This window comes from Uloborus diversus, chromosome 5, assembly GCF_026930045.1.
Source record: "Uloborus diversus isolate 005 chromosome 5, Udiv.v.3.1, whole genome shotgun sequence".
NCBI classification, from domain to species: Eukaryota; Metazoa; Arthropoda; class Arachnida; order Araneae; family Uloboridae; genus Uloborus; species Uloborus diversus.
In genome coordinates, this window is record NC_072735.1 from 156,512,741 (window position 1) to 156,538,789 (window position 26,049).

At 32.0% G+C, this 26,049-nt stretch overlaps 1 protein-coding gene across 2 annotated transcripts; it reads right to left on the reverse strand.

Annotated features, from left to right (window-relative positions):
- Window positions 1–7,046: 7,046 nt before the first annotated feature.
- On the reverse strand, window positions 7,047–25,231 carry LOC129222329 (apoptosis regulator Bcl-2-like). Of its 2 annotated transcripts, none has more exons than XM_054856822.1 (5): window positions 25,119–25,231; window positions 22,306–22,665; window positions 18,950–19,067; window positions 15,263–15,490; window positions 7,047–7,920 (listed from the first exon to the last, which is right to left on the reverse strand). In XM_054856822.1, exons 2-5 carry the CDS (start codon window positions 22,647–22,649, stop codon window positions 7,810–7,812), a joined length of 801 nt encoding a protein of 266 aa, XP_054712797.1. In that variant the 5' UTR covers window positions 22,650–22,665; window positions 25,119–25,231; the 3' UTR covers window positions 7,047–7,809. The 2 variants fall into 2 exon arrangements, with proteins under 2 accessions (XP_054712797.1, XP_054712798.1); XM_054856823.1 differs by lacking the exon at window positions 25,119–25,231 and adding an exon at window positions 24,873–24,967.
- Between the last annotated feature and the right edge of the window lie 818 nt (window positions 25,232–26,049).

Consider the following 26,049-nt stretch of genomic DNA (forward strand, 5'->3'; position numbering starts at 1 on the left):
GTGGCTGATTTGAAGCATCAATAATTGAGTAATTCTGCAGATATGTTCAAGTTTTGTAGGAATCGGCAAATTTCGCACAGATATAAACAATAACATTAATGTAGCACAAAATTTGCAAACATAATTGTGAGACTCGTTTTCGGATTACTTAGAACCTTTCTATGAACGCAAAAAAGAGGAAGTAATGGATAAAAAACATTTGACTAAGGGCAACAAGCAATGTTTAAATGCTCCCGTGTCTTTTATCCATTAACTCCATTCGTCATACATAAGAGGGATAAATCCCTGTAACCAAGGAAGCCCACCTGGGGGGGGGGTGTCATGGCGCAGACTGAGGCATTGAAGTTTAGGGGGAGGGTCTTCGTGATATTTAAGGGACCTTTGCTTTTAGGGGGGGGGCACCCCAATTGTAAACCTGAAACATGTGTCAGCATTTTTTTTTTTTTTTTTTTTTTGCTAGTTTTGTACTATGACTGTCATTCTGCAATTGAGTGGCAATCTTTCCACATTTGCTCTAGTGGTTTCTCACACAACTTTCTATTTCATGAATAGTAGGCAATAGAAAGCAGACTATGCAAAACTACTAAGCTATTTTCCCTTCAATTTCGTTCTCCATGATATTAGGAGAAGGTTTTAAAATTCCCTGATTCTTTCCAGAATTTAATTCCAGGTTGTGTTCCATCTTGTGTGTGTGAATTATGTTTCTATTTTTTTTTTTTCCAAAACATTCTAAACTAGTAGTCAATGAATGGTTTGAAAAAACATTTAAAAAACTATTTTTTTTTAATGTCCTGTTTTTTTCATGGAGTGGTCCTTAGGCTTTCTGTCTGAGCTAGATTAAATTTGTTGAGGGTAGGAACGAGGGGGAGGGGAGTCACATCAAATTGAAAAGATTTTAAGAACTTTTTTTTAAACAGAGGTAGAAAAAAATTGCGATATATTCGTAAGTTCTAAGTTTCGTACCTTTTTCGGGATTTTAATGACCCAATTTCCAATTCATGTCATGACCTGTAGACACCTTGTTAAGGGATCAAACAAAGATGTCACCCATGAAGATAAGCCTTGCTCCGTTAAATGGAAATTTTTGGGCGTGAATTAAGACTAAAATCCACTAGTTTTGTGAGCTTTAGCTGCAGTGCATCACTCTCTTCCCTTTCAGTTTAAATTTTACAAAATATAACTATGTATACAGGTATAGGAATCGATTCATATATGTTTTAGGAAAAATAATACAGTGACCTCTCACTTATACGCGACCAAACGGGACAACGAAATTTTCGCGTACAAGTGAGATTCGCGCATAAGTGAAAAACCCAAAATTAAGCTTAAATGCAATAAGTTAACATTAGTTATAGTAATACTGATAGTACAATAATAATACTAATGGCTAAATACGCTCATAATTTCTGTTTATGCATTGTAATTTAATAAAAATATAAAATTTGAAGTTGTACGTTTTGTCATTTTTTACACACTGTACAGTACGTGATCAATACTATAACCTACGAGGATGCAAAAGATCCTCGATAGTCTACGTCAATGCTTACCGTTTGACCACTAGATCCCCTATAGGGGCCTTATTGACAACGACTTTATTAGTGCAGTCATCCTTTTCGTATGTAACCCGTTCTCCCCTCTCGATGTCAATTACAAGACTAATTCCACCCACAATTGCACACTTCTGCGAAAAAGAATGCGTTCTTGGAAGAATCTGAACAATGAAATAAAGGCGTATGAACGTATTCCAAGGGAAAGAATAAGAATGGTACGAATCTTCCAATAAGCAAAGCATGGATAAGGGATTTCACAAAAACTTGAAAAAATTTTATCGCACATAAGTGAAAGTTACATTTTAGGTTTCGCGTATAAATGAACAAGAGTCAACATTGTTTTTCTACATCGCTGGTCGGGCCCGTGAGAAACACGCGCATAAACGAAAAACGCGTATAACAGATGTCGCGTATAAGCGAGAGATCACTGTACCTTTAAGATCAGGGGCAGTTGCTCCTTTTTATTAATAACACGCTTTTATTAGCTTCACCTATATGTATGTATCTTGTAACGGAATCTTGCCCACTCCTGCGATCAGATTCCTTTAAAATTTGGCACGCCACCTCAGACCTGATGACCATGCAATATTCTATAATCAAATTAACTATTTTAATTGTTAGTTTATTCCGATTTTAATCAATATTTTGGCACAAATCCAACAACATGAAAAAAAAAATTAAAAATATATATTAAAAAATGCCCAAAACAATTATTTAAAAATATTTGTAAAAACCTCCTGATTTTTCTGTGTCAGACAAAATTTTTCCCAATGTTCCAAGGTAATTAGAACATGAGTTATTATTGTTTTTAACAAATTTCATGCCAAAATTTAGGTGAGCCTTCAATTGGAAATTCATCGTTGATCAGGTCATTGCTGAACAAAACTTTTGTTAAAATGCATTTCAGATTTTCAAGTAATATAAATATGATTTCCGTACACATGCATCGATGACTGAGATGGATTAGACAAATATACAGTCGAGCCTCCATATATCGAACTTCCACATATCAAAATTTTCTATATATCGAAATCCCAGCAAATTTCCATTCATTACATAGAAAAATTGTTTCTATATATCGAAAAAATCTCTATATATCGAAAAAAATTTCGAGACATTCGTAGATTTTTTTTTACCACTTTACTGTTTGTCTCATGAAAAATGAAGGTTAGGGGAGAAAATTATGTTTACTAAAGATTGCTAAGAAACTCATAAGAAATCTGGGTTTGAGGGGTGTGTAGATAGGTCGTTGTTCCGCTCTGGAGTTCTTAAATTCCCTCAAGTTTATTTCAAATCTTAGCTGTAACCAGTAACACTGTAAAATCAGTTTCAAGTAATCCTTTTTGTCTGTTGATTATAATTCCTAGTATTTTTAGCTTCAGTAAAAATCATTCAAGTTAAGTAGATCGATTTCTTGCTTTTCTCTCTATTACATTGTCAAAACGAAAATCCCTTCAAGTTGCGAATCAAGTTGAACTGCAGAAGAATTAAGATGTATGAAGGCACAAAAATGTAATTTCTGTTAATTTTTCAGTTATTAACTTTTGGTTAATCCAATGCTCGTATAAATTAGAAATTGTGTTTCATGCACGAAAATTAGCTTTAATTTTAATGTTTCAGGAGATTTTTATGATAATGGAGGTTGGACTGTAATTCTACAGGCAATTTATCGAGGCAGTTGAATGTATCTCATCTATTACACTTTAAGGAGCATAATTACTCTTTTTGGAGTTCGGGAGAATGCATTTCTAATGCTGCCCAAGACTTTAGTAGCTTTCTTTGGGCAAATTTCATGAATCTAAAAGATTTTGAACTATGTTGAAATGAATATGTTTTCGTAAAACAAGTTAAACTAAACAGAAAAAAAAAAGAAAAGAAAAAAAAAGGTAACTAAAATAATAGTTAAAAAAAAAAAAACATGCTTTTGTAGCAAAATGAACTAAAAAGTAAAAAATAATCTTTGGATGATAAGTATATAAAGTAATTGACCAAACACTTAATTTTAATGTAATAAAAAAAAGGGGGGGGGGGGAGCTTCGTATCAGTTGTTTTGAATTTCTTCCACTTGTTATCCATGCAAAAATGTAAATCGACAGCTCCCCACAGTTTTTTGTATTACATTAAAATTAAGTGTTTGGTCAATTACTTTATATACCTATCATCCAAAGATTATTTTTAACTTTTTAGTTCATTTTGCTACAAAAGCATGTTTTTTTTTTTAGTTTTTTAAACTATTATTTTATTATTAGTGCATTTTATTGTTTATTTAAAAAAAATATGAAGGTTGTAAAAATTAAAATGTCGAAAACTTGAGGATATTTAGGACAGAGTTCAAATGCTAGGAAACTATTAAAAATTTGTAAATTTTTTGAAAAATACCAAGTGAATTTAAGTAAAATTTTCTGAAGACAGTGTGAAACTTTTGGAAGCTCCTCCCCTCCCTCCTTCATAAAAGCTCTTCCAATATAAATATAAAATTCTCTAAAAGCTTATATTTTTTTTTCTCCTTTTAAATACAATATAACTTTGTTTTAACGATACCAGATTTCCCCAATTTAACAAAACATTTCACTCGTCCGGATTTGGCTCATTGAATGTCCTTGCTCTTTGATTTAAGGATATTTTTGATTGAATGATAACTTTTTTCAGTCCCTTGACAATCGTTAAATCGGGGTTATACTGCATAATTTTTCAGTTTTAGAATGTTACCAGTCCAAAGCTTTCGAAAACGGCAACCCTATATTTTCGCAAATGTCGGAAATTTCTGCTCACAAACACCCCTGGAAAAATAGAACAACTCTGATCCCTGATATGAAGTAACAAAACTTATCGAGTATACAGAGGAAATATTAGATTGAGTTTAAACAGTGGTTAAAAAATATCCTTAATGTTTGAAAAAGTCGGTTGAGTTTCAATTTCCAATCCATGTCCCTTACTTTTTTCTTCTTGCTAAGTCATGAATATCTTAAAAACTTGAAGAGGGTACTGCATTAAATTTATTAAGTCAAGAAAATTACAATAAGCTTCTTAAGGCCATAAGTTACAAACCAATATTAGGAAATTTTTCTGGATGCCAGTGGTGAGTAGAATCCAATTTATTAGTCTCCACTCCTTATTTTTAGTCACCATTCTTTTGTACACCAAAAAAGAAATTGCAGCAGAAAATTATTCGTTTAAGTAAATGTTTATACAACTAATTAACAGTAGTAATGCTAATTGATAACCAAAGTGCGGCTCGAGAAAGTGGCGAAATGATACAAAACTTTTAGTCACCACTTCTTTTATAAGTTAGCTACATGGTGAGTACTAACCGCCTATCTGGATCTTTCAAATAAGCAAAAAAAAAAAAAAAAAAGTGTCAAAAGCAACACAAAAATTTGCATTCTAAATAACAAAACCATTGAATTTTAGAGTATTAGTAATTGTACACTAATCATGATAACATGACTTTGCTGTAAGCACATAGACTGTCGTGTGCAGGTGAATGGCAGTAATTGCAAATTTTCATTTTTTTTGCATTTTTGTACCTGTTGTACATTAGCGTTATTGTGCAAGCTTGCTTATTTGGTTTCCGCTGAAAAAAGGCACGAAAAAAGTTAATATTGAATCCGACACACATTTCTTCAAATATATCGAAAACTCATTTCTGCAGATACTGCTGTTTACCTGCACATGACAGTAACGTCGAACTCGCTTTTAACAAGCAGCCAGATTTGAGGAGATTGGAATTACTACTTGGTAGGTGCAATAAGTCTATGGGAGCATAACTCGCTTTTAACGAGCAAACCCTGCTTAAAGTGAGCAATATTTTGCGATTCATAAAATTTCTATAGACTTCCAACTGAGTTCTTTTTTAAAAAAGCTTTTTAATCATCCTGAGGGTAACCAAAAGTTAGTGGTAAGTCATAAATCTTGAGAAAAATAATTGCTGCACTTTCTTGAATTTGTGGAGTGGAGGAGCATTTGAAAAATATTTGTTGATTAGTTGCTGCCACTTCTGAGATATTTCCGAGGCTATTGTAGCTCTAATTCAAGCTAAAGCAGACAGAAGAAATCATGAAACCTAAAACATAAGGGACCATTCATTAATTACGTAACGGTCCCGAGGGGGAGGAGGGTTGGAAATATCTCTACATACCCTTACTTGGGGGGAGGGGGGTTCAAACCCATTCTTAAGTAAGATTCCCCAAGTCTGTATTTTACATTAGAAATCTCGCGTTCAAGTGATATGGCAGGGATGATATTTCATTTACGCCTGGAAGGTAAAATGCATTAGGATGAGCTGTTTTTATTTGTTTTACAAAGAATGAAGGGTGTAAAGTGAAAAAAAGAATTGCACTATGTAAGGCATGTTTTATTTTTATTTAGTATCGCATCACATACAAAAAAAAAATGTCGAAAAAATATTCAGTCTAGATTCTAACATTTTAGTAAATATTTCTTTACAAAAAAGATTTAATTTAATAATAGTGAATCTAATAACAATTCTAGTAATATAAGATTCATTATTTTATTATTTTGAAAAACGAAATAGAATCTTACGTAAGGATAGGGGGAGGGGGTTGAAAAATCTTACATACCCTTGCATGGGGGAGGAGGGGTCAGAAATTGCCAAAATCATCCTTACGTAATTAATGAATGGTCCCTAACCACAAATTCAATTCGAAGGAGAATTTCAAGCTGAACCACACTTGCATCAAGCTAAACAGTCAATGGCTTTTGATATGCAGAAAAGCTTCAAACTATTTTGGAAGCTGGGTAAAAATGACGATATTTTGCGAGTCAGGAGCGTTTCTGGAAAAACTGTACTGCAAGAAAGAGACAATAAGACAGTTCACAGTTCAAGGCATATTAACTGACTTCTTTGGTTCCGCACAGAAATAAAAATCTTAGAGAGCAAGTGTGTTTGATTTTGCTCTTTGAGCTTGTTACAAATGATTTTGATTGTATTTATTAATTTAGTGTCATGTAGACCATAAAACTGAGGTAAAAAAGTTTGAGAATTACTTGTTGATTATTGAGAGTGGTATTAAGTGACAACTCTTATTCGTATATAAATTAAGCATAACCTTAAAGAAAGACAATATCAAAATATTTTGTACCACAATTTTTAAATTCAAAATGGCAGAATGTTTATTTATAAACATATACATGGCTTAAGTAAAAAAATTAGATTGTCACAAAAAAATGTGAATAATTATTACAAAAGTTTTGTCAGCTTTAAAAACATATTTATACGATTATTAAAATACAAAGATGAGCATACAAAAGTAAAAATTTGTACAAAAGATGCTGTTGAAGAACTATGGGTTTCATATTTTTGGACGGCAGTTCATAAAAACCAAAATACACTGGTTGAGTATTTTCATACAAAAAGTTCAAGTGTAGAGACTATTTGAACCAGTTTTGTTGAATGGGCCCAAGTCAACTCACAAACAGTGTGCGCACATATGTGTAATTTATTTTGGAGGGGGGGGGGGGGGCTGAGAAATGTTTCAAGGCCTAACTTCAAAGGGAAAAAAACTTTTACTTTCTTCTTTCTCTGTTAATGAAGAAAGAAAAGAAAGTTTGATTCATGAAAACCTTCATCATCAACCATTTGTTTCAAAAAAAACTTCTAATCACTTAAAGGGAATTCCTAGATTTGTTTTCTTCATAAAACAGGTGGAAATTTGTTATTTAAAAAACATTATTATAATTCCAAAATAAAAATAAATGAGATTGAAATTATTAAAAAATTTAAAGAAGGTTTTAACAACAGTCATTCACTAAAGGCTTATGTTGAAATGTTTTAATGATATTTATGTTCAAACTTTTAATTAAAAAAATGACAGTACCAATGTCTAGAGGGGGGGGGGGCTCAAGCCCCCCTTATGACCCATGTTGACTTATGCCCTTTTAACAAAAAATGATTTATTTGCAGTTACTAATAATAACGCTAATAAAAAAAACTACATAAGAGTTTGAGCATTAAATACATGCATAGAAAATTTGACACAGAAAAGCCGTTCATTCAACAGTGTTGTCTCCATTTCTAGTCTTAGACATTTTCACACAAAAAAACTCGACATACAGTACTATGCCTCTAGCACTCATGTTTCAAGAGAATACAATTTTCAACATAAAGTACACACTTGTCACAAGTAGAAAACTTTATACTTAATTTTTTAACATCAAAACAACTAAGCATACACTATTTACAAAAGCTCCATATAAATATACATATAGCATACAAATACAAGGAACAAAATTATATTGCTCAAAACAAATTTTTTCTGACATACACAATACCACAGATGATTACAACAACAGCACAAGTCCATGCAGTGACTTCTTTAAATCCAGTCCAAAAGCTTTTCATCACTTTTGCCTAAAAATAAAAATTATTTGAATCTTTGTAGTTTCATTATAACAATTTGTCAGTTTTGTTCAAGTACAAATTTCAGGCATAAACCATGATTATAATTTATACTACTTATATCACAGGTGTGGATGAAAGCATAGAAAGTACATTACAGTGAAACTTTGAAAAGAAGAAGTTGCAGAAAAAGTGAAAAAAATTCAAGTTATCGAAAATTCGACGCATTGAAACATAACTTAGACTAAAATAAAATACTACACTACTGAAAATCATTAATTTCCATTATGATCAAAAATTGATAGAATTATGTATGAAGGAGATTACATTTTTACTTGACATAATTTTCATGTAATATAATTACATAAATTCAAACGTTTATATAGGTTGGAAAACAAATTCTATGCTGAAATGTAACAATTTTTACTTACCAAAAAAAAAAAAAAGTTTTTTCAAAACATATGTAACCAATAATTGTTTCTGAGCAGAAATTTGTTTTTTAATTAAATAGTCCTTGGATATTTTTAGTGTCTCAAAGGAGGAGTTAGGATCATACGGGCAGGATTTTATAAAACCACACTATATATCTGCTGCTCTTCTTGCATCTTGAATGAATAGGTAATTGTGCCACTGTGTGTGTGTGTGAATCAAGTTTCTCTTTTTCACCAGAATCATTTTCACTATTTTCCCTTTATGCTCAATCAACTATCTACATCAGTAGGGTACTCTGTGACTCAAATTCCATCAAAAATTGCAATAAAATCCATAAAACTTACGTTTGAAGGAAAGTTTTTTTTTTTTTTTTGTAAAAACGCCACTTGTTTTGAAAAAGAGACTTCATTAGATTCATTTTGTCCAGACGCTTTAAATGCAACAGCACCGTTTCTTTCTTTTTGTTCATACTATTTGTGGAAAACAACAATTTTGACTAATGGAGTTATGGTAGGAAAGAAAAGTTGACGACAGAGGATCATGAAATAAACTTTGCCTTATCAAATATTTAGACTCATCAAAATTCGGCTAGTCGAAAACAAATAACATAAACTCTCCATTCAGTTAGAAGGGATAAAAGATTCACTTCGACTTAAGGAAGTTTTTGGCTCAGCGAAGATCGACTTACTGAAGTTTCAATGTACTTCAGAGTTTCTCAATGTGTGGTTTGAGAACCCTCAGTGGTTAGGGAGCTTACATCAGGGGGCTAAAAAGTGCAAATTAAAAACAATGGCAATCACGGGCCTGTGTAGCAATATTTTAGTCCAAGCACTTTGTAAGAACTTCTTGAGAAAAAAAAAGTACCTGCTTATTTCTGGGTGCAGCAAACTCACTAGAACCACTGGTTTGAACGCATAATGCCAACCCTAATACGGTATTTTATATACATATCAAGACTGTTGTATAATGTCTGACATGATGTCTTTAGCAAATAATTAAGCACATTTGCACATTTCCGTATTGCAATTTAAAATCCTAATATAGTAAGAATAACACAAACAAAGCCAATATTGTTTTGTTCACAGACTCCATTTTATGTTTACTAATATTATATTTTACACACTGTGTAATGGCATCACTTATTGCAATTTGGTTTCTGGTGGATATGTCTGACCTTTGTCCTTGACAGGGATGAATGAAATTGCATTTCTTTATTGTTATTTTTTTATGTTCAGGAATCATTTACTACAGCGCTTGTACATTATTATTCCTTATTTTATTATTTATATTTTTTCTTGTAACATGTGTGTGTGTGTGTTAACATACAGGGGCTGCCAAGTTCTTTAAAAATTTAGCATCCAGAACATATATATTTTTAAAAACTTTGATGTTATAGCTTAATTTTTATAAGACACATTGCTTTGCTAAAATTTTTTTCCAATAACATTTTAATCCAATTAATGAATTTCAAAATATTTTTTAAAATCTACAATTTAGTGCATTGCAGGAAATCAAATATTTTACTTATGCAACAATTTCAGACTTTACGTTAAAGATGACGCTACTGCAACAAATATTCTGGAACTGCCAAATATTTTAACCTTCAATTATGGCCCATATTTGCAAACCTTGGAACAGAATTTTCTTCTTTTATCTTAAGGCTAACATGCTTTATATTAAATGTTCAGCATTAAACATAATTCTCTAAAAAATTTCAATTCTTTCCAGCAAAAACCCTAAATTATGTCACTATCAAATGAATTCAAGCTACTACAATCACAAATATTACACCTTATTATTCATGCTTTCAAGCAGATTATTTCTCTTAATTAATCATACATTATCAGCATTATCTTGATATGAACAGATTATTTTCCTGGAGATTCCTGAAGGAGGTTTGTGTTACATAACCTTTCAAATGTATGATTCAGTGCAGTTTCATACCGCTTCTGCTAACAGATAGAACATTCTTGTTATGTGGCCTAGCAAGGGCGTCCATATGCAAAATTGTAAGGAGGGGCTCAGATATTTTCCCAATAGTTTAACAGGATATTTTCTCCATGGAAACTGATTTTAGTGCAGATTAGAGTTATTAAAATTTGATGTTTTTAATAACTTATTCATTAACGGTAGGAGAAGAAATGTTTTCACCTTTTTGCAAAGAAAGAAAAAATACTAAAAGCAAGGAAGTTCTAATTTCAACGGGGGGGGGGGGGAGTCTTGAGCCCCCCTATATGGGCGCTCTTGTGGCCTAGTTAATACTAAATCTTACTTGATCCAATTTCAGTGAATTGAGACTCGTTTTTAGATTTTTTCTTAGTGAGTGCTTAGAGTACACAAAGCAGGTTGGTATTAGTCCTTCGACCAAATTCTATACTTTAATTCAGACTGTCAAATGTCAGATAAGAAGTGACAATCAGAGATGTTCCTTACCAGGTATAATATGGAAAAGTAAGAGGGAATATTTACAAAGGTAGCTCCCGTCTGGGAAAAGCCTGTTACTTTTCCTTATAGTCCTTATTGATAAGACAGTTAAACATTGATATTTTGTTTCAAAAACCTGACATAAGAATGCAATGAGCACAAAATGTCTGAAAATACATATGAAATTTAAAGCTTGCAAAAAAAAAAGTTTATAATATCTTATGCTGTACTAAAAAACAATACAATATTCAGGTGTACTTTTTATAGAGCAAATGATAAAGAAGACTTCAGAATGTGTATGAACCTAAAAGTTTATTTTCAAGGTTGAAGATATTTGAGTACAATGATGACTGTCTATCTTGCTAGATGCAGTTAATGATTAAAAAAAGAGGAAAATTGTCAAAAACAGGATTGGTAAAAAAAAAAACGTTTTTTTGGTTTAAACCGGGTTTTTTTTTGGTTTAAATACTATTTGCGAGAAAAACAATTAATTTTCGGAAGGTAATTAAGGTTCCATGTAATTAAGTTATTCAATAGTCACATTATACCTAATTTCTTGACTAATTAGTTATCAATTAGTTTTAGTTACCGCCCTAAAACGGCGGTAACTTACTACAAAATACCTTAGCTTTGCCATCAATCTTTGAGTTGAACCGCACCATTGCTGCGGTCGCTCATCTGGTTTGTCTAATTCTGCATTAGCTACCAGTTTGTTTGGCTCTCTTGGCTCCCTGAAGAGATTTTTCGCCTCCAGCTCATGTGATTCCTATTCCGGGCTGATGAGTGCTAAAAAGCACGAAACTGCAGTCCTCGGATGGAATAACTGAGCTGGCGGTGTATTTTAAGTATTTCTGCCTTAGCCCTGGCTTTAGGGTGGTAACTTACTACAAAATTGATTGAAATGTTTGACTTGATTAACATATTAGTATGCATGTATGTATAGACCCTTTATGATACGAAATACTTCAAGAAGTGGTTGTGATGCGGGTTAAGATAAAATATAATGAAGATCCAAGAAAAAAACTTTATAAAACCAACATAATATGAATAATTATCGAATATAGGTAAAATATATTTTTAAGCATAATCTTTTCAAAAGAACAATTTTCATATTTTTTCTTTCTGATCTTACATAACGCTGATTTTTATATACACGTCGCAAATATTGAAGTAAAGCAAAATGTACAACAGTACTTGATTGAACAGTCAAAAAATCGATTGCTGTTGTACTGACAAAGTTTTTTAAAAAAGTGCTGCTCTATATTCGACTCCGTTCTTATTTTGGAAAGACTTGGAAAAGATATCGACTATCGCTAAAACAAAGAACCAAATCAAAAATACAAAAATTGGTGTAACATGGCTTAAATTACAGCTTATTTACTGGCATACATGTTGCATCCAGCATTGAAGTTTAAAAAATATTAAATGCAAACTCTTAAGAACAAATAAATGTGCAGCAAATTCTATTTCAAGAAATTTTTTTGCCTAAAACGTTATATCTTCTGCAACTGTGAGTGGTGGAAAAGCCAGGAAAAAGAATTTGAAAAATGCAATGCAACTGTCTTTAAAAGTCTTCAACATTACTAAAACCAGCTTCAGAAAAGTGCAGTGCATATATTTTCGTCATTTAGATATCATTCATAACTCAAAAATTGATTAGGCTCTGGAAAAGCTTCAAAACTTGCTTTTTGTTCAAAGTACTAAATAACATAAAAATAATATTAATTTATAACATAAAAGTTGCTATGTATTTATGCATATGTTATTGTGGTGTAAAGTTGATTTTATGTAAATGTAAAAGAGATTTATACACATATTTCTGAAATGAGTTGAATGCATTACATATACAGGGTGTCCGAAAAGTCCTCGACACATAATAATGGTATTTTAGGTTAAATGTGTCAAGGACTTTTCGGACACCCTGTATATTTATGTGAAATACACTGCCAGCTCAGTCATTACCAGCCGAGGACTGCAGTTTCGTGCTTATTAGCACTCATCAACCCGGCATAGGAAAGTGACTGAGCTGGAGATGGAAAACCTCTTTCTCAGCTCAGTCACTTTCCTATGCCGTGCTGATGAGTGTTAATAAGCACGAAACTGCAGTCCTCGGCTGGAAATGACTGAGCTGGCGGTGTATTTCACGTATTTTTGCTTTAACCCTGGCTGATGGGCGGTAATTTACTGATTATACCCTGTATATTTATTTATAAATGTAATTTTACAGTTTTCGTTTGTAACAGATTAAAAATATTTTGCTTTAAACCAAAAGAACCGTTGTTTTCTCCAACAGTCTTTAGAAAAAATTCATTTAGTTGAAAGCCTTGAACAAAAAGACTAGCTTTGAAACTTTTTCCAATCCTAATTTGTTTCTTATTCAATATGTGTGGGGAAATCAATGTAAACCTGTAAAGTGATTTTTTTGGGCTTTTTTTTTAAAAACCATTTTTTAAAAAAGCCGCATGGTTTTTTAAAAAAAACCAATTGGTTTAAACCATAGTTTAAACCAAGGTGGTTTAAACCAAACAACCCTGGTCAAAAGTTATAAATTTTTAAAGTTTGAAATTTTTTTTAAAGAAAAAATTGTAATTCACATAAAAGTCTAAAGAATATCACCATCCCAGTAAAAAGCATTTTAAAACTTCATTCCAGTGAACGCCTCTTACTTCTGCATTTTAGAACTACTTAGGGTGTGATGAGAGTAAATGTAACTCATGTAAGTTTTTACGCCTATAACATATTTTTGCAACATGCCTCTCATAAATGGCCTGAATAGCAGGGCATTAGTTCAGGCATCTTTATTGATTTAAGCTTTTTCTTGGAAGATCCAGCCTAGAAATATTAAAAAAATGGTTTGCTTGCTCTATGTAGCTGATTAGTTACACGATAAGGCAGGGTGAAAAATCTGCTATTTCATACCCTAGAGGGGGTAGATTTTAGGCTCACAACTGAGCTGGCTATGATTGTTCAGTTATTCAAAAGTATTGTTTCAATGTCATTTGAGAAATCAAAAATACAGTTTTTAATGTCATTAGAAAATACACATATGAAGCAGTGAGATGCAAAGGGATGCAAGATCCAAAATTAAACAAGAGGTTGGTGAACCTCTGCTCTGTCTTTGGGGCAAGAATAGTAGGGGAATGTGGGGCAAAGTGAAATGGTTTAGATGACCGATCTTTTTCAAAACGAACAAATCTGAAATTTGTTTTGTAACTTACAGTGCAGAAAAAAAAACATTGTAGGTTAAAATAAAACTTGCACTGAAGCAGTATTTTTTATTTTTCGCAGTAACTTTGAGTCTTCGAAAGAAGTTGAAAATTTTCATTTTTTTTCATGGGGCAATGTGAAAAATAAAATATTTCTATAATAAAGTACAGTTGGACCTCCATAGATTGAAGTAGCAAATTGCCAGAAAAAAACTCGATGTATAGAAACAATCTTAGTTTATCATAAAAATCTCCTAAGACATTAAAATTAAAGCTAATTTGCGCCAACTGTAATGCCGCTTCATGTTTTTGAGTGAGTTTTCCGTAAGTTTCAGTACTTTTATTACGGCTTTCCGATTTCTCATAATAGCAGGAACTCTGTTTGCCGAAGCAATATTTTTATGATGAATTAATACATTATTAATATAATTTTTATTTTATATTCTTAAAATTATTAGAAATATAACAATTTTAATTCATATAAAAAGGGCTTAGTTAAGTAATAAATGTTGGTCTGAAAAAAAGAAAATGTCTAATGACTGTGCACTAACTAACGCATATTTTTTTATTTCTGAATCATATAACTGCGAAAAAGTAGCTAACAGAAGAAAAATAAGGAAAACAGCTAATGCTAAATTAACTCTACTTAATTTTTTTAGTCTACATAATGTAATAACAATATAAGAAAATAAAGAATGATTTGAGGATGTATTTATTATTTTAAAGACTTTAGTTTACTGATTGAAAATATCTGATATATATCAAAATATTGGATATTTTTGAAAATATGATATTTTTGAATCCTGCTCACAACAAGATATTACAATATGTGTATCAACTTTTAAAAATTGCATGTATTACCAAATGCTTTAATCTTCAGCGGTATTTTTTTTCCTGACAGAAATAGACTACATATGCTACTACTTAGTTAAAATAATGCCAGATAGGTGAAACTAAAAGCAGAGTAAATATTTCACCATTTCACTTTGCCCCATGTTTCCCTACTAATAGTTTTCATAGGTGCTGCTATATAGCATTATTTAGAAAAAAATTTCCATGAAAGCCTACTTAAGACCTCAACTTTAAATGCGTTTTACTCAAAACTTGAAAATGTTCACTTACATGGTTTTACTTCTCACTGCCTTATTCAATACCCATACTAAAAAGAAGAGGGGAGGGAGGAGAGACAAAAAAGAAAATTACAGTTTGAAAATACCCAAAGATAACAAGAATAAACTTTTAAATTGTTAGCAATAATCTTTAGAAAAGTATAAAAAATTAAATATACTTACCCAACCCCCATGTTCATAGACCCATTTGCAAACTCTTTCTACAACAAATTGTGTTGACCATAAAAACAGTTCTGTACCCAGTTGCGTCATCTTTCTCTTTAGGCACCTTATTAACACATCTGAGCAAAAGAAAAACAATGCAACCAAACAATGTTTATTGATTCCGTCTTTGAACACCTCTTCAAGCATCCTAAAAAAAGTGTTTTCATTGATGTGACCAAGATCCACCTACAAAATAGGAAAAGGGAGGGGGGTGGGGAAGAGATTACAACTTTACAAAGTACATCAACTACACAAAAATATACATTAATTTCAGTCTTAAAACATAATTTTGTGTTGCTAAAATAAGAGGGTCGGGGCAGGGAAACTCTTGTTCCCTCCCCTGAGAAACTTATAAAATGACACTCAAAACCTCAATTTTAGGCAATTTTTGTGAAGGTTAAAGGAATTTTCTTGTTCAAAACTGAAGGCAATTTCAGGCTATCCTTGGTGATATTTAAGACACAGGGAGGATCGAGAGTTCTATGAAGAAAATGTTCGACATTGAACTAAAGACCCAATTGTATATTACATTTATTCCCATTAGAAGATGGAATGGAATTTGGTGATCTCCTTTGGAAGCTTTTCAAAATCTAAGTTCAAAAGGCACAATTTCAGATTACTTAGTTGATGTTAAGGGATTTGGCGGCTAACCTCTGGAAGATGTTCAACATTGACGTTTTAAAATAACTTAAGTTTAGACGATGTTTAGAAGCAGTAGAGGAATGAGCACAGATCTCAACTTGAAAATCTTAAAAATGCAATTGTAGGCTATGTTAGGTGATGTTTGAAGAAAGCCTTGCTGTCATCAAAATTTTGTTAGGCGGCTGTTCTCCTAAAAAAAAGCGAATTTGAGGTTTTAAAAATGCGACTTAGGCTTTGTTTGGTAAGGCTTGGAGAAATAGGAAATGAGCGATTGGAGGTTCATACCCAAATTTTTTTCCAAAATTAGTCAAATATAAATATTTCGGAAAAGACTTTGAGCGAAGATATCCAAAAATCAAATTTTGAGCTGCCTTTGGTGACGTTGCGAAAAAGGAGTTTGGGTAAAGCTCACCTGAAAACATTTGAAATAGAAGTTTTAAAAATGCAATATTGGGCTCTTTTAGTTTCTTACAAACCAAACCCAGTGGCACGATAGCCTCTAGAGGCCAAGCCCTACTGTGCCCACTTCAGTCTGCCGAACCAAGTCCTCTGGGGTGCTAAGCAAATGTTCCAGTAAGATGGTCATCTGAATGTGGAACCTCTAGGGTTTAGTTCCCAAGCATGCCTGATACTCATGTATCAACTCACTGATTGGATGAATGAATAAATTGATTTAGATTTTTCAGAGACAAAAATTATTCCGATGGGAAGGGGAGGGGGGGGGGGGCACTTAGGAATATCCTTTAGACATTACCAAAATTGAAAAGACGTAATTTTAGGCTACCTTTGGTCATAACAATGGGAGCAGCCAGGGTTGCTATTTTTTCCACTTTTTTGTAAAAAGTCTGGGACGCCGGAAGAAATTGGACAAAAATGAAAATCAACTAATTTTCAATACGTTTCATATATAAATTTATTGTTTTGATGTAATAAAATGAATATAAAATTGGTAATACATTATACTTCGTCAGTTAATCGTTTAATTATAAGAGAGAGATTGTATACTTCATAATTTTATAAACCAAAAAAAAAAAAAAAAAATTACATATTTGTGCAACTAATTTTAGATTATATTTTACTTAAAAGCAATAAAATTTAACAAAGGGAATAAGTTATTGAGTGTGTTTAAATTGTTATAATGTTCAACTTAACAAAATTATAAATAACCAGGGGTCTGTCCAGGATTTTTCACAGGGTCCGTTTTTTGTGAAAAGTCAAAAAATGTCGCAAAAAAAAAAAAAAAAAAAAAAAAAAAATTGTCAAAACAAAATTTTAGAATTTAGAGATGGCACAAACGGCATCAATTAAACTTAAAGTTGAGTGTTTTCCTCTTCTACGTCGAGAAAATCATTCTGGATTTTTTTTTCTGATATTTGGCGGGGGGGGGGGGGGGGCATCGCTGTTTCAAGTATCAATATTTATCTACCATTCTACATTATGTTAAATTATACTAGATATATTTCTGTACAGTACTTAAAATAATTGTAACAAAAACATGAATAAATAAAATAAAATTCAGAATAGGGTTCAGCATTCAACTTTTTGACCCAAGACACTCTTAAAAAGCAGAATTTCGTTTAAAAACTTATAAATTCTGTGATTTTAACAAAAATAAAAAGATATTTCAATTGTTTACCTCTTAACAAAGCGTAATAATCATCAAAATTTCGTAAAATCGGATTCCCATAGCGGATGCAAAGAGATCGCAATTCTCAAAGTGAAGGCATCAAAAGTATAAAAACGGCTTGTGAAAGAAATGTTTTTGATAAAATTATTTTAAAATTGCATTTTAGAGTCCTATGATAAACATATCATTAATATCTGTGGACACAGTTGACCCAAAAAATAAAATAAAATAAACCATCTATGCAGCATTTTAATTTTTGACTCATAACAGAAAATGGAATTTAGCTTTAAAAACTTGAAATGAGAGTTCTAACAGAAATAAAGAGACTTTTCATTTATTTGAATCCTAATAAAGCGAAGTTAGCTTGAAAAAAGAACAAAATATGATTCTCATATCGGATGTTAAAAGATTGCATTTTTCAAAATGTAGACATCTAAAGAAAAAAAAACGGTAATTAAAAGAGTTTAAAGTTAATCATCCTTGTTAGCATCAAAAAATCAAAATCCATATAATTTTTCTCCCAAAATAACAATTAAACATCGCACCGCACCGCACCGTAAAAACGCAAATATTGACAAGCTGGCAAAATGATGAGAATATTTTCTAATCAAGTCATTATAAAGGTTCAACGCCAGACGTGGTGATAATTTTGAACTTGGTAACCCTATCTGAAGCGATCATATTTTTTCCTCATCCTTACTATTCCTTTGCAGTTCTAAGTTCATTTCGCAGATATATATTATTATTGTTTATTAAATCATGAGCGGAGAAAAGTGCTTACCAATGCCTTTTCAGAAAAGTTTACAACACCGCCGCTAATTAGCTGTGATAAAACAAACAACCATTATATTTATTTGGCAGTAGCAATTATTTATCGCTTGCAGGAGCATTGCAAGAGTGCCGTTTTTTTTTTTTCAAAATTAGCCGATTTTGTATAAGCTGGTTCCTCTAATTAGACTTAAAAAAAGGCTCCAAAAATTATCGGTTTATACACAGAAATATGCGTTATTTTGCTTTCAGATTTGCTCTTTCAATAAACAATTTGTGACAGATCCGATCTTGTTTATCAGAATTTTGTGAAGGGTTCGTTTTGTTTGATCGGGATTTTGTGAAAGGTCCGTTTTGTTTGATCGGGATTTTGTGAAAGGTCCGTTTTGTTTGATCGGGATTTTGTGAAAGGTCCGTTTTGGTTGATCGGATTTTTGTGAAAGGTCCGTTTTGGTTGATCGGATTTTTGTGAAGGGTCCGTTAACGGACCCAAATATCCTCTGGCCAGACCCCTGATAACTTTTTACAATAGTTGCACCTTTAAAAATGCATCAACTAAGAAATAATTAGAAAACTACTTGTTATAGATTGAGGAGAAAAATAATCACCTGGTCGGCCTGCTCTCGAATTCTTTGTCTTTCTCTGCTTCTGTTGAATTCATTAGCAAACTCTCTAATATTGGCACCTATTTCCAACAAATGAGCATTTTTGTAACCTTCAGGAGTGCTAATAAGAGAGAGGGGAAAAAAACAATTGTACTTTTTATGATATGAAGTGCATTGTTAAGTTCAAAAATAATGTAATGGGCCTAATACAAGGGTTCTCAAGCGGTAGGGCGCGGGATGCGTCCAGGGGGGGTTGCGAGATGAGGAAGAAAAGTTTAAAGAAAATTAATTTATTGCTATATTTATTAAAAAAAAAACTAGCTGATGTGTGCATCACATGACTTCCTTTTACTCCAATTTAATGTCATTTTCCCATTATTGGCAATTTTAATGTGATTCAGTTGTTTATTCCCTAAATATCACCAACAGTGGACAAATTGAAACCAAATTTATTAAAAAAAAAAAAAAAAAAACCCTCCAAATTTGAAAAAAAAAAAAAATTGCCAAATTTGTCAACCCGTTGGCGATCATCGCCAGCACTGGCGATATATCGCCAAATGTCCGACAAATTATAACACAACTTGAGTTTACATCGAAATTAACAATGATTTCCCCCCAAAAATGGGCAAAAGACCCCCTTAGGGACATCCGAATGCAACGAAAAGGGAAGGTGAACAACTAGACCCCACTAAGAGGCTACCTAGCAAATTTCAACTTTCTAGGTCATACCGTTTTTGAGTTATGCGAGATACATACACACATACGCACATACATACATACGGACATCACGAGAAAATTCGTTGTAATTAACTCGAGGATCGTCAAAATGGATATTTCGGGTGTCTACGTTTCTAGGCATATATCCACATGTGATTGGGTCGGAAGAAAATTCACCAGACATTATTTGTAAATATATAGGCGAACCAAAAGACCTTTTAATTTTTCTATTACAGGCAAAGCCGTGGGGGGGTACCACTAGTTGGCAATATTTCTCCTGGTTTAATACATTTCAGAATGCAATTTTTTTATCAAAGAAAAAAAAATTTTTAATTAAAAGCCTCAGTATGAAAATACTCTTAATATTTTTTAATAATGAAGACTGTCATAAAAATTAATGTTAATTAATTCATACACAGGGGTAAAACTGTTTGGAGGGGAAAAAACACCAACTTTACTGACCAAAATTTATAAAATACTGACTAAATACCGTAAACTGGGCTACTTGAACTCATGAGAAAAAAGTGTTTAAAATCCGCCCTGGTCCTATAAAACTCAATGTATAGACTTAAAATACCTTCTCCATGACAGGTAGCAGTACTAGGCAGAGGCTGGAGTATGAAACAAAGTTTCTGCTACTCCCGTCTTTTTCTGATTGAGGTTATGATTGCAAGTAGTCTAAACAGTTGTTTTTAGAGTCTGCAAACTTTCACAAGCAAGTTCATGGAAATATCTGATATTATCTAGGTAAAGATAGTTTTATGTTTGCATTCTAATTCTCAATAAAAAAACAGTGTTTTAAGGTTATAGCTATATAATTAACACAGTATCTAATATAAGTTAGTAAAAGTGCACTGGTTGCCTTAAAATGGGGCTACTTGAACCCAGCGTTCAAGCAGCCCCAGACCACATTTCATCACTAAATTAGGATGTTAAGTAAGGTTTGTAATCTTTTAGAATAAAGAGGTTAGTTACTATTTATACCCGATAACATGCACAGATCTGGGGATAAAAATAGTCCGAAAGTAAAAGAATGCTTTGAAGTAGGAAATATGCGATTATTAAGAGGAAAAATTACAATTGTGTCCAGATTTAATTATGGAGAAATGTTTTAGAGAGTGAAATCCGAGCTCATTTTGACTTAAGTATATCAACTCGAAAAAGGAAATTAAAAGATCGTTCACAAAACAAGCCTGGGTATCCTGTAGTATTTGTAACGAGGAAGAAATTTTTTTATTTCAAAATTGGGAAAAATATTAGCTGCTGTCTCTTTCTTTAAAGATGTTTCGGTTGAATTCAGAATGCCGCATTCAACTGAAGATGAAACACATAAAAGTAGTTAGAAAGATATACAAACATATTCATTAATCATCAACATTTTAGTTTTTGAACTTAGCTTAAACCCTGTGCATCTGGCAGGATGACAAAGTTGTTAGGGTTCATTGATGGGGAACCTTTTTACCAGCGGAAGCTTTCTAAATTAGGCAGTACTAAAGGGGGCTGCAGATCTTAAGAGTGGCAAATGCAACTTTTGAATAATTATTATAGTTATTATTTTTTTTTTGCATTGTAAGTAGTTAAGCTAGTAGTTTTACTTGTATCTCTAGGGTAGGAGTATTGCCCCTAGCAAAATTGTATACTTATACAAAAGATACAACTTGCTATAATATTAATATTTAGTTATTTTTGACAAATGATGACATTGTTTAATTCCACTTCAAATGAAAAAATGAAGTAGAAATATTTCTTACTATGTTTTTAAAATATTGTAAATAAAAAATGTATTTTAATCTAGCTTGAAATAGGGTTTTGTAAATGAATAGCAAAGGAAGTTCACAGCACTTGATGGTAAAATGAAAATAAGTAGAAATCAAAGAGACAAACACTAAAGATTAAGGTGCAGTCGATTCGCAATAGCTCGAATATTACTATAACTCGAAGTTTTTATCAAGTTCCGACCCCTTTGTCTTTAATTCCACACTAATTATTCTCAATATCTCCAAGTCAACTTCCTTTAATTCAAAGTTTTTTCCAAGATGACTTGAAATTTATTTCAAAAGAACGAAAAAAAAAAAAATAAATAAATAAATAAAGAAACAATCAAGTGACTATGAGAAAAATTAATCCACCTTCACTTGCAATTTCTGCACAATAAACCTGTAAAGCTAGGAGAACACCTGTTCAGTCAATGTGTGATAAATTAGTTACATGGGCGGTTTACGGTACTGTTTACACTTTGACATGTTGCTGGGCTACGAATTTGCTTTTAAGCTGTCAAGTTAACTGATTGTACCTTTATTCAAAGGCTGACCTAAGTTAAGATACATTCCCATCCGTTCTTTTGTTTTATCATTTGCTGACTAGTTCCTGAGAGACAGAGTGAGTCTTCTTTACTATGAAAGATGTCTAAGCAAGTACTCTGTCAATGATATTAATTTAAATATTCGATGATTTTTAATATTAAAATGTTGAAAACCGAAATTAGTGGTAAGTTGAACCTCCAATAACTATAAGTTTTTCGTCGGTCCCTTTAGATTCGAGTTATCCCGAATTAACTGTATTTTACAGTCTCTTAAAATGAAAATTAGGGAGAATTTAAAGAGTGTACACACCCTAGAGAATGAAAAAGAAAACAAATTTACCTCGCAAACAACGGGGAAGCAGCACGTCTCCTATTTACAGGAGAATATAGATTAGGAGCAATATCTTCATATTCACCAGCCGACTCTTCAACATTCAAAACATCACTTAGTCCTTCATTTTCTAACTCTACATGAACAAATCTTTGAAATAACACCTGGCCACTCGCTTGGACTTCTGCTTGAGAAGGTGAAGCAGTATAAATTGGAATCGCCATCTTGTCCAATGGAAGGGTGAGGGTGCTCCTGAGATTGTTCATGCTTGAAAGTTGGGGACAATTTTCACTGGTAGAAGAAGTACTTGCAGGTTGTGAGTAATCACCAGGAGGCTGTAAACCGATTGCCATAGAAGTGGTCTAGAAACTAAAGATAAACACAATTAAGATCTTTTAAGCATCTAATATCAAATTAAAAAATTTCTAAAATGCTATATGTTTCTGATGAATGCAAAAATATTAATCAGGCATTTTTGTACTGCCGAACATAATCTCGCTCTCTTTTACAAAAACAAAAATGGTACTTTTCCGTCATAGGTGCATCACTCGACGCACTTTTCAATTTGGAGATTATTTTTAATTTTATTCATTGCTTGGTCAAAAGTACACAAAAACTATGCAATGCCATTATGTTATTTTGTCTTTTTAATGAGCTTTTCAATTGCACAAGTTATTAAAAGAAACCCACCCAACAAATTACTAAATGTAATATTTTTTTTTTAGCATATTTAGAATTAAATAGTAGTAATTAGTGATGTAAAATACTCGGGTATTTATTTTTAGGGGTAAATACCCAGGGTATCCCAAAATGGGTAAATACCCGGGTATTTATTTCAAAAATTTATATTCATCTAAAATACTTTTCTGTATATATACAACCAACCATATACAAAACAATAAATTTTTGCCCCAAAATTGTATTTTGATCACATATTTAAAGAATTATTGTGTGAAACAGCTTAGCAATCTAATATGATATTCACATTAAATGTGTTGGATATGCCTAATCAATGTTGATAGCCAAATTTCAGATATAAAAAGCCATTCTACAAAAAGAAAAAAGCTTAACTGGTTACAAAAAAAAAAAAAAAAAAAAAAAAGCAAACATCAATTTTTTAAGGTCCTAGTCTTTTATAACCCAGTAATATGTCCATGCATGACATCAAAATGTAACGAAATGTCGCTCAATTTATTATTACAATTTATTTACCTATATCTTATGCAGAAATTTCCTCCAAACTTAGTTCAATTGTTCAGGTGTATTCTGTATCACACACACATATATATATACACACACACATAATATACATAAACATTTAAAATTTTTAATCTTTTATTTTAGGGTTTACGTTTAAAAAAGATAATAGTCACCTTTTAATACTACCTAAAAATTTTTGCAAAATGCGCAGTTATTAGGGGATTTACCTTGCCTTCGGATAAATACCCAAAAAAATATTTACCTTCCCACCCTACAGGGGAGCAAATGCAAATGAGCAAGGCAACAGAAAAGAAAATTTTGCTTTTTTTTTGTTTATTAATATGAAAACTTTCTATATTTTCCATGATATCACTTAAATATCAATAAAATAAATAACACCATAGTTTCATAATAACTTCTCAGTTTATTCTTCCAAACATCCCTCATGCTTCCTTTTTTTTTTTCATTTTGGATATGACTAACCTAGATTGTGATTTTGAAATCCTGAAGTTCATAATGCTTGCTTATACTTCTCCAATTATGACATTGAAAAGAAAGGTTCTTTGGTTCACGATATGTTTCTTTCATGATTTCATCAAGTCTTCCAATAAAAAATATTATAAACTGTGTAATATATATGTATATATCAGTTTTACCAATTATTTCATATTTAGATTTAAAAAAAAAATTCTCATTCGCTTTTTTGATTAAATACCCAGTTTTTGGGTATTTACCCAGGCCTTGGGTAAATACCCAAAAAATATTTACCTACCCGCTGGGTATTTACCCGATCCACATCACTAGTAGTAATACAAAATAATTTTTTCTTGCAAACTTAGATTTTACACGATTTTCGACAGTAATTGACATTTTTGACGCGACAGATTAAACTAATTGTCAAAACAAACCCTATTTGAAACATTAGGCATTCAATGACAAAAAACTTTTTAGCCTAGTCAGACTTAGTTAGAATGGTGATCTCCGAGAAACAGACACGAAAGATACGGACACTAACTTTGATACAGACACTAATTTTCCTCCCGTAAATACATAGTGGCTTTTGTTTCAAAATTGAAGACATGCATGGAAAAGTATAAAATATTCCCTGAAAAATAGTGATTTATGAAGGAACATAAAAAACTAGTAGCAATGTGAAGCCTTTAGGGACGGATATATAACCACCTTGAACTGTCACATAAACTACAAAAGGAATTTTTTAAAAAAAACAAAGCTGTAATGTATGACATGAACTGTCAAACTATCAAAAGAAACAAAATTGCACAAATGAATATTGTAACTAATCCATTACATTTACTTCGAAGTTCGAAGAAAGAAAAAACTTTTATAGCACATTTCTATGCTTTTTTTTTATTTACCAGACAACATCGTATCAATTATGCACAAAGTCTATCAAGTTTTTAAAAGGGACTATATTAGTGAGTGATGGAGAAGTAGCAAAAAACAACATTGCGTCATCTTACGCAATAAATCTGAGGGAAACGGCCAATAACTGTAAACAGAATAATTTCTGCACATTTCAAGTCCTTACAAAAAAATTTGCCACCAGATATGCAATGCAATCAATCAGAAACTGTTTCATGAAATGTTTTGTAGATACATACCTAAAGATAGAGCATGGGTTATTCCAAAATGTAAATGAAAATTAATATTTTCTCACATGTTCTTACATGCACACATCTAAATCCATACAAACACAAAGCGAAAGCGCGAAACTACTAATTTGCTAAAGAGCATTTGCTTCTTTCAAGTTTGGGTTTGCAACACAGCCAATGGTTTGTAACGCAAACATTTCGATTCCTCTTGGACAGCCAATAATATCGCGTAGTTGATCTCATCATCAGAGGCAAGCGGCGCTAAATAACGGTTTAAAGGTTGCTAGCTTGGTGAGCTTATCACCTTTATTGCCATTATTATTTATTTTTCTGCTAATTTAAATCAATTTGTGTGCCAAAGTATTTCAGTATGTAAATAAAGAGTGTTACACTAAATTTGGATTGCACTGGTAAAGAGGAGTTTCTCATTGCTCCGAAACACATGTACTCTACTGTTTCGGAGAAATGTGAAACTCCTCTTTTCCGTGTCTGAAATTTCCTGTCTGTGGAAGAGAGAGAGAAACTCAAAACCATATTTTTGTCACTGTTCCGTTTTCTTGACGTGAAGAAGGTGCTACTTGCATTTCTGAAACACGGCGTTGGTTTTCATTGCAAATTTTCTTTTTATCGTGCTCCATTTGTTAAATTAAAGGTTAAAGATAATAAGTTACTTGAAGGAAGAAACATTAAAAAAAAAAAAGGTCCACTAAGATCTTCGATAAGATTGACACTCAAAAAAATCCGTTTTTTTATTTCACTTGAAATTTATTTTTAAAATTCATTTACTAAATTTGGATTTTACGACACAGAATTGTCGTGGGTGGCAGCAGTAGTTCATCTTTGCCATTTTCTGTTAATTAAATCTATCCCGCAGATAATAATGGTAGGCACAGCAAAAACCAGTTTCTCTAAAACAAATTTTTACTATTTTAAAATTCAT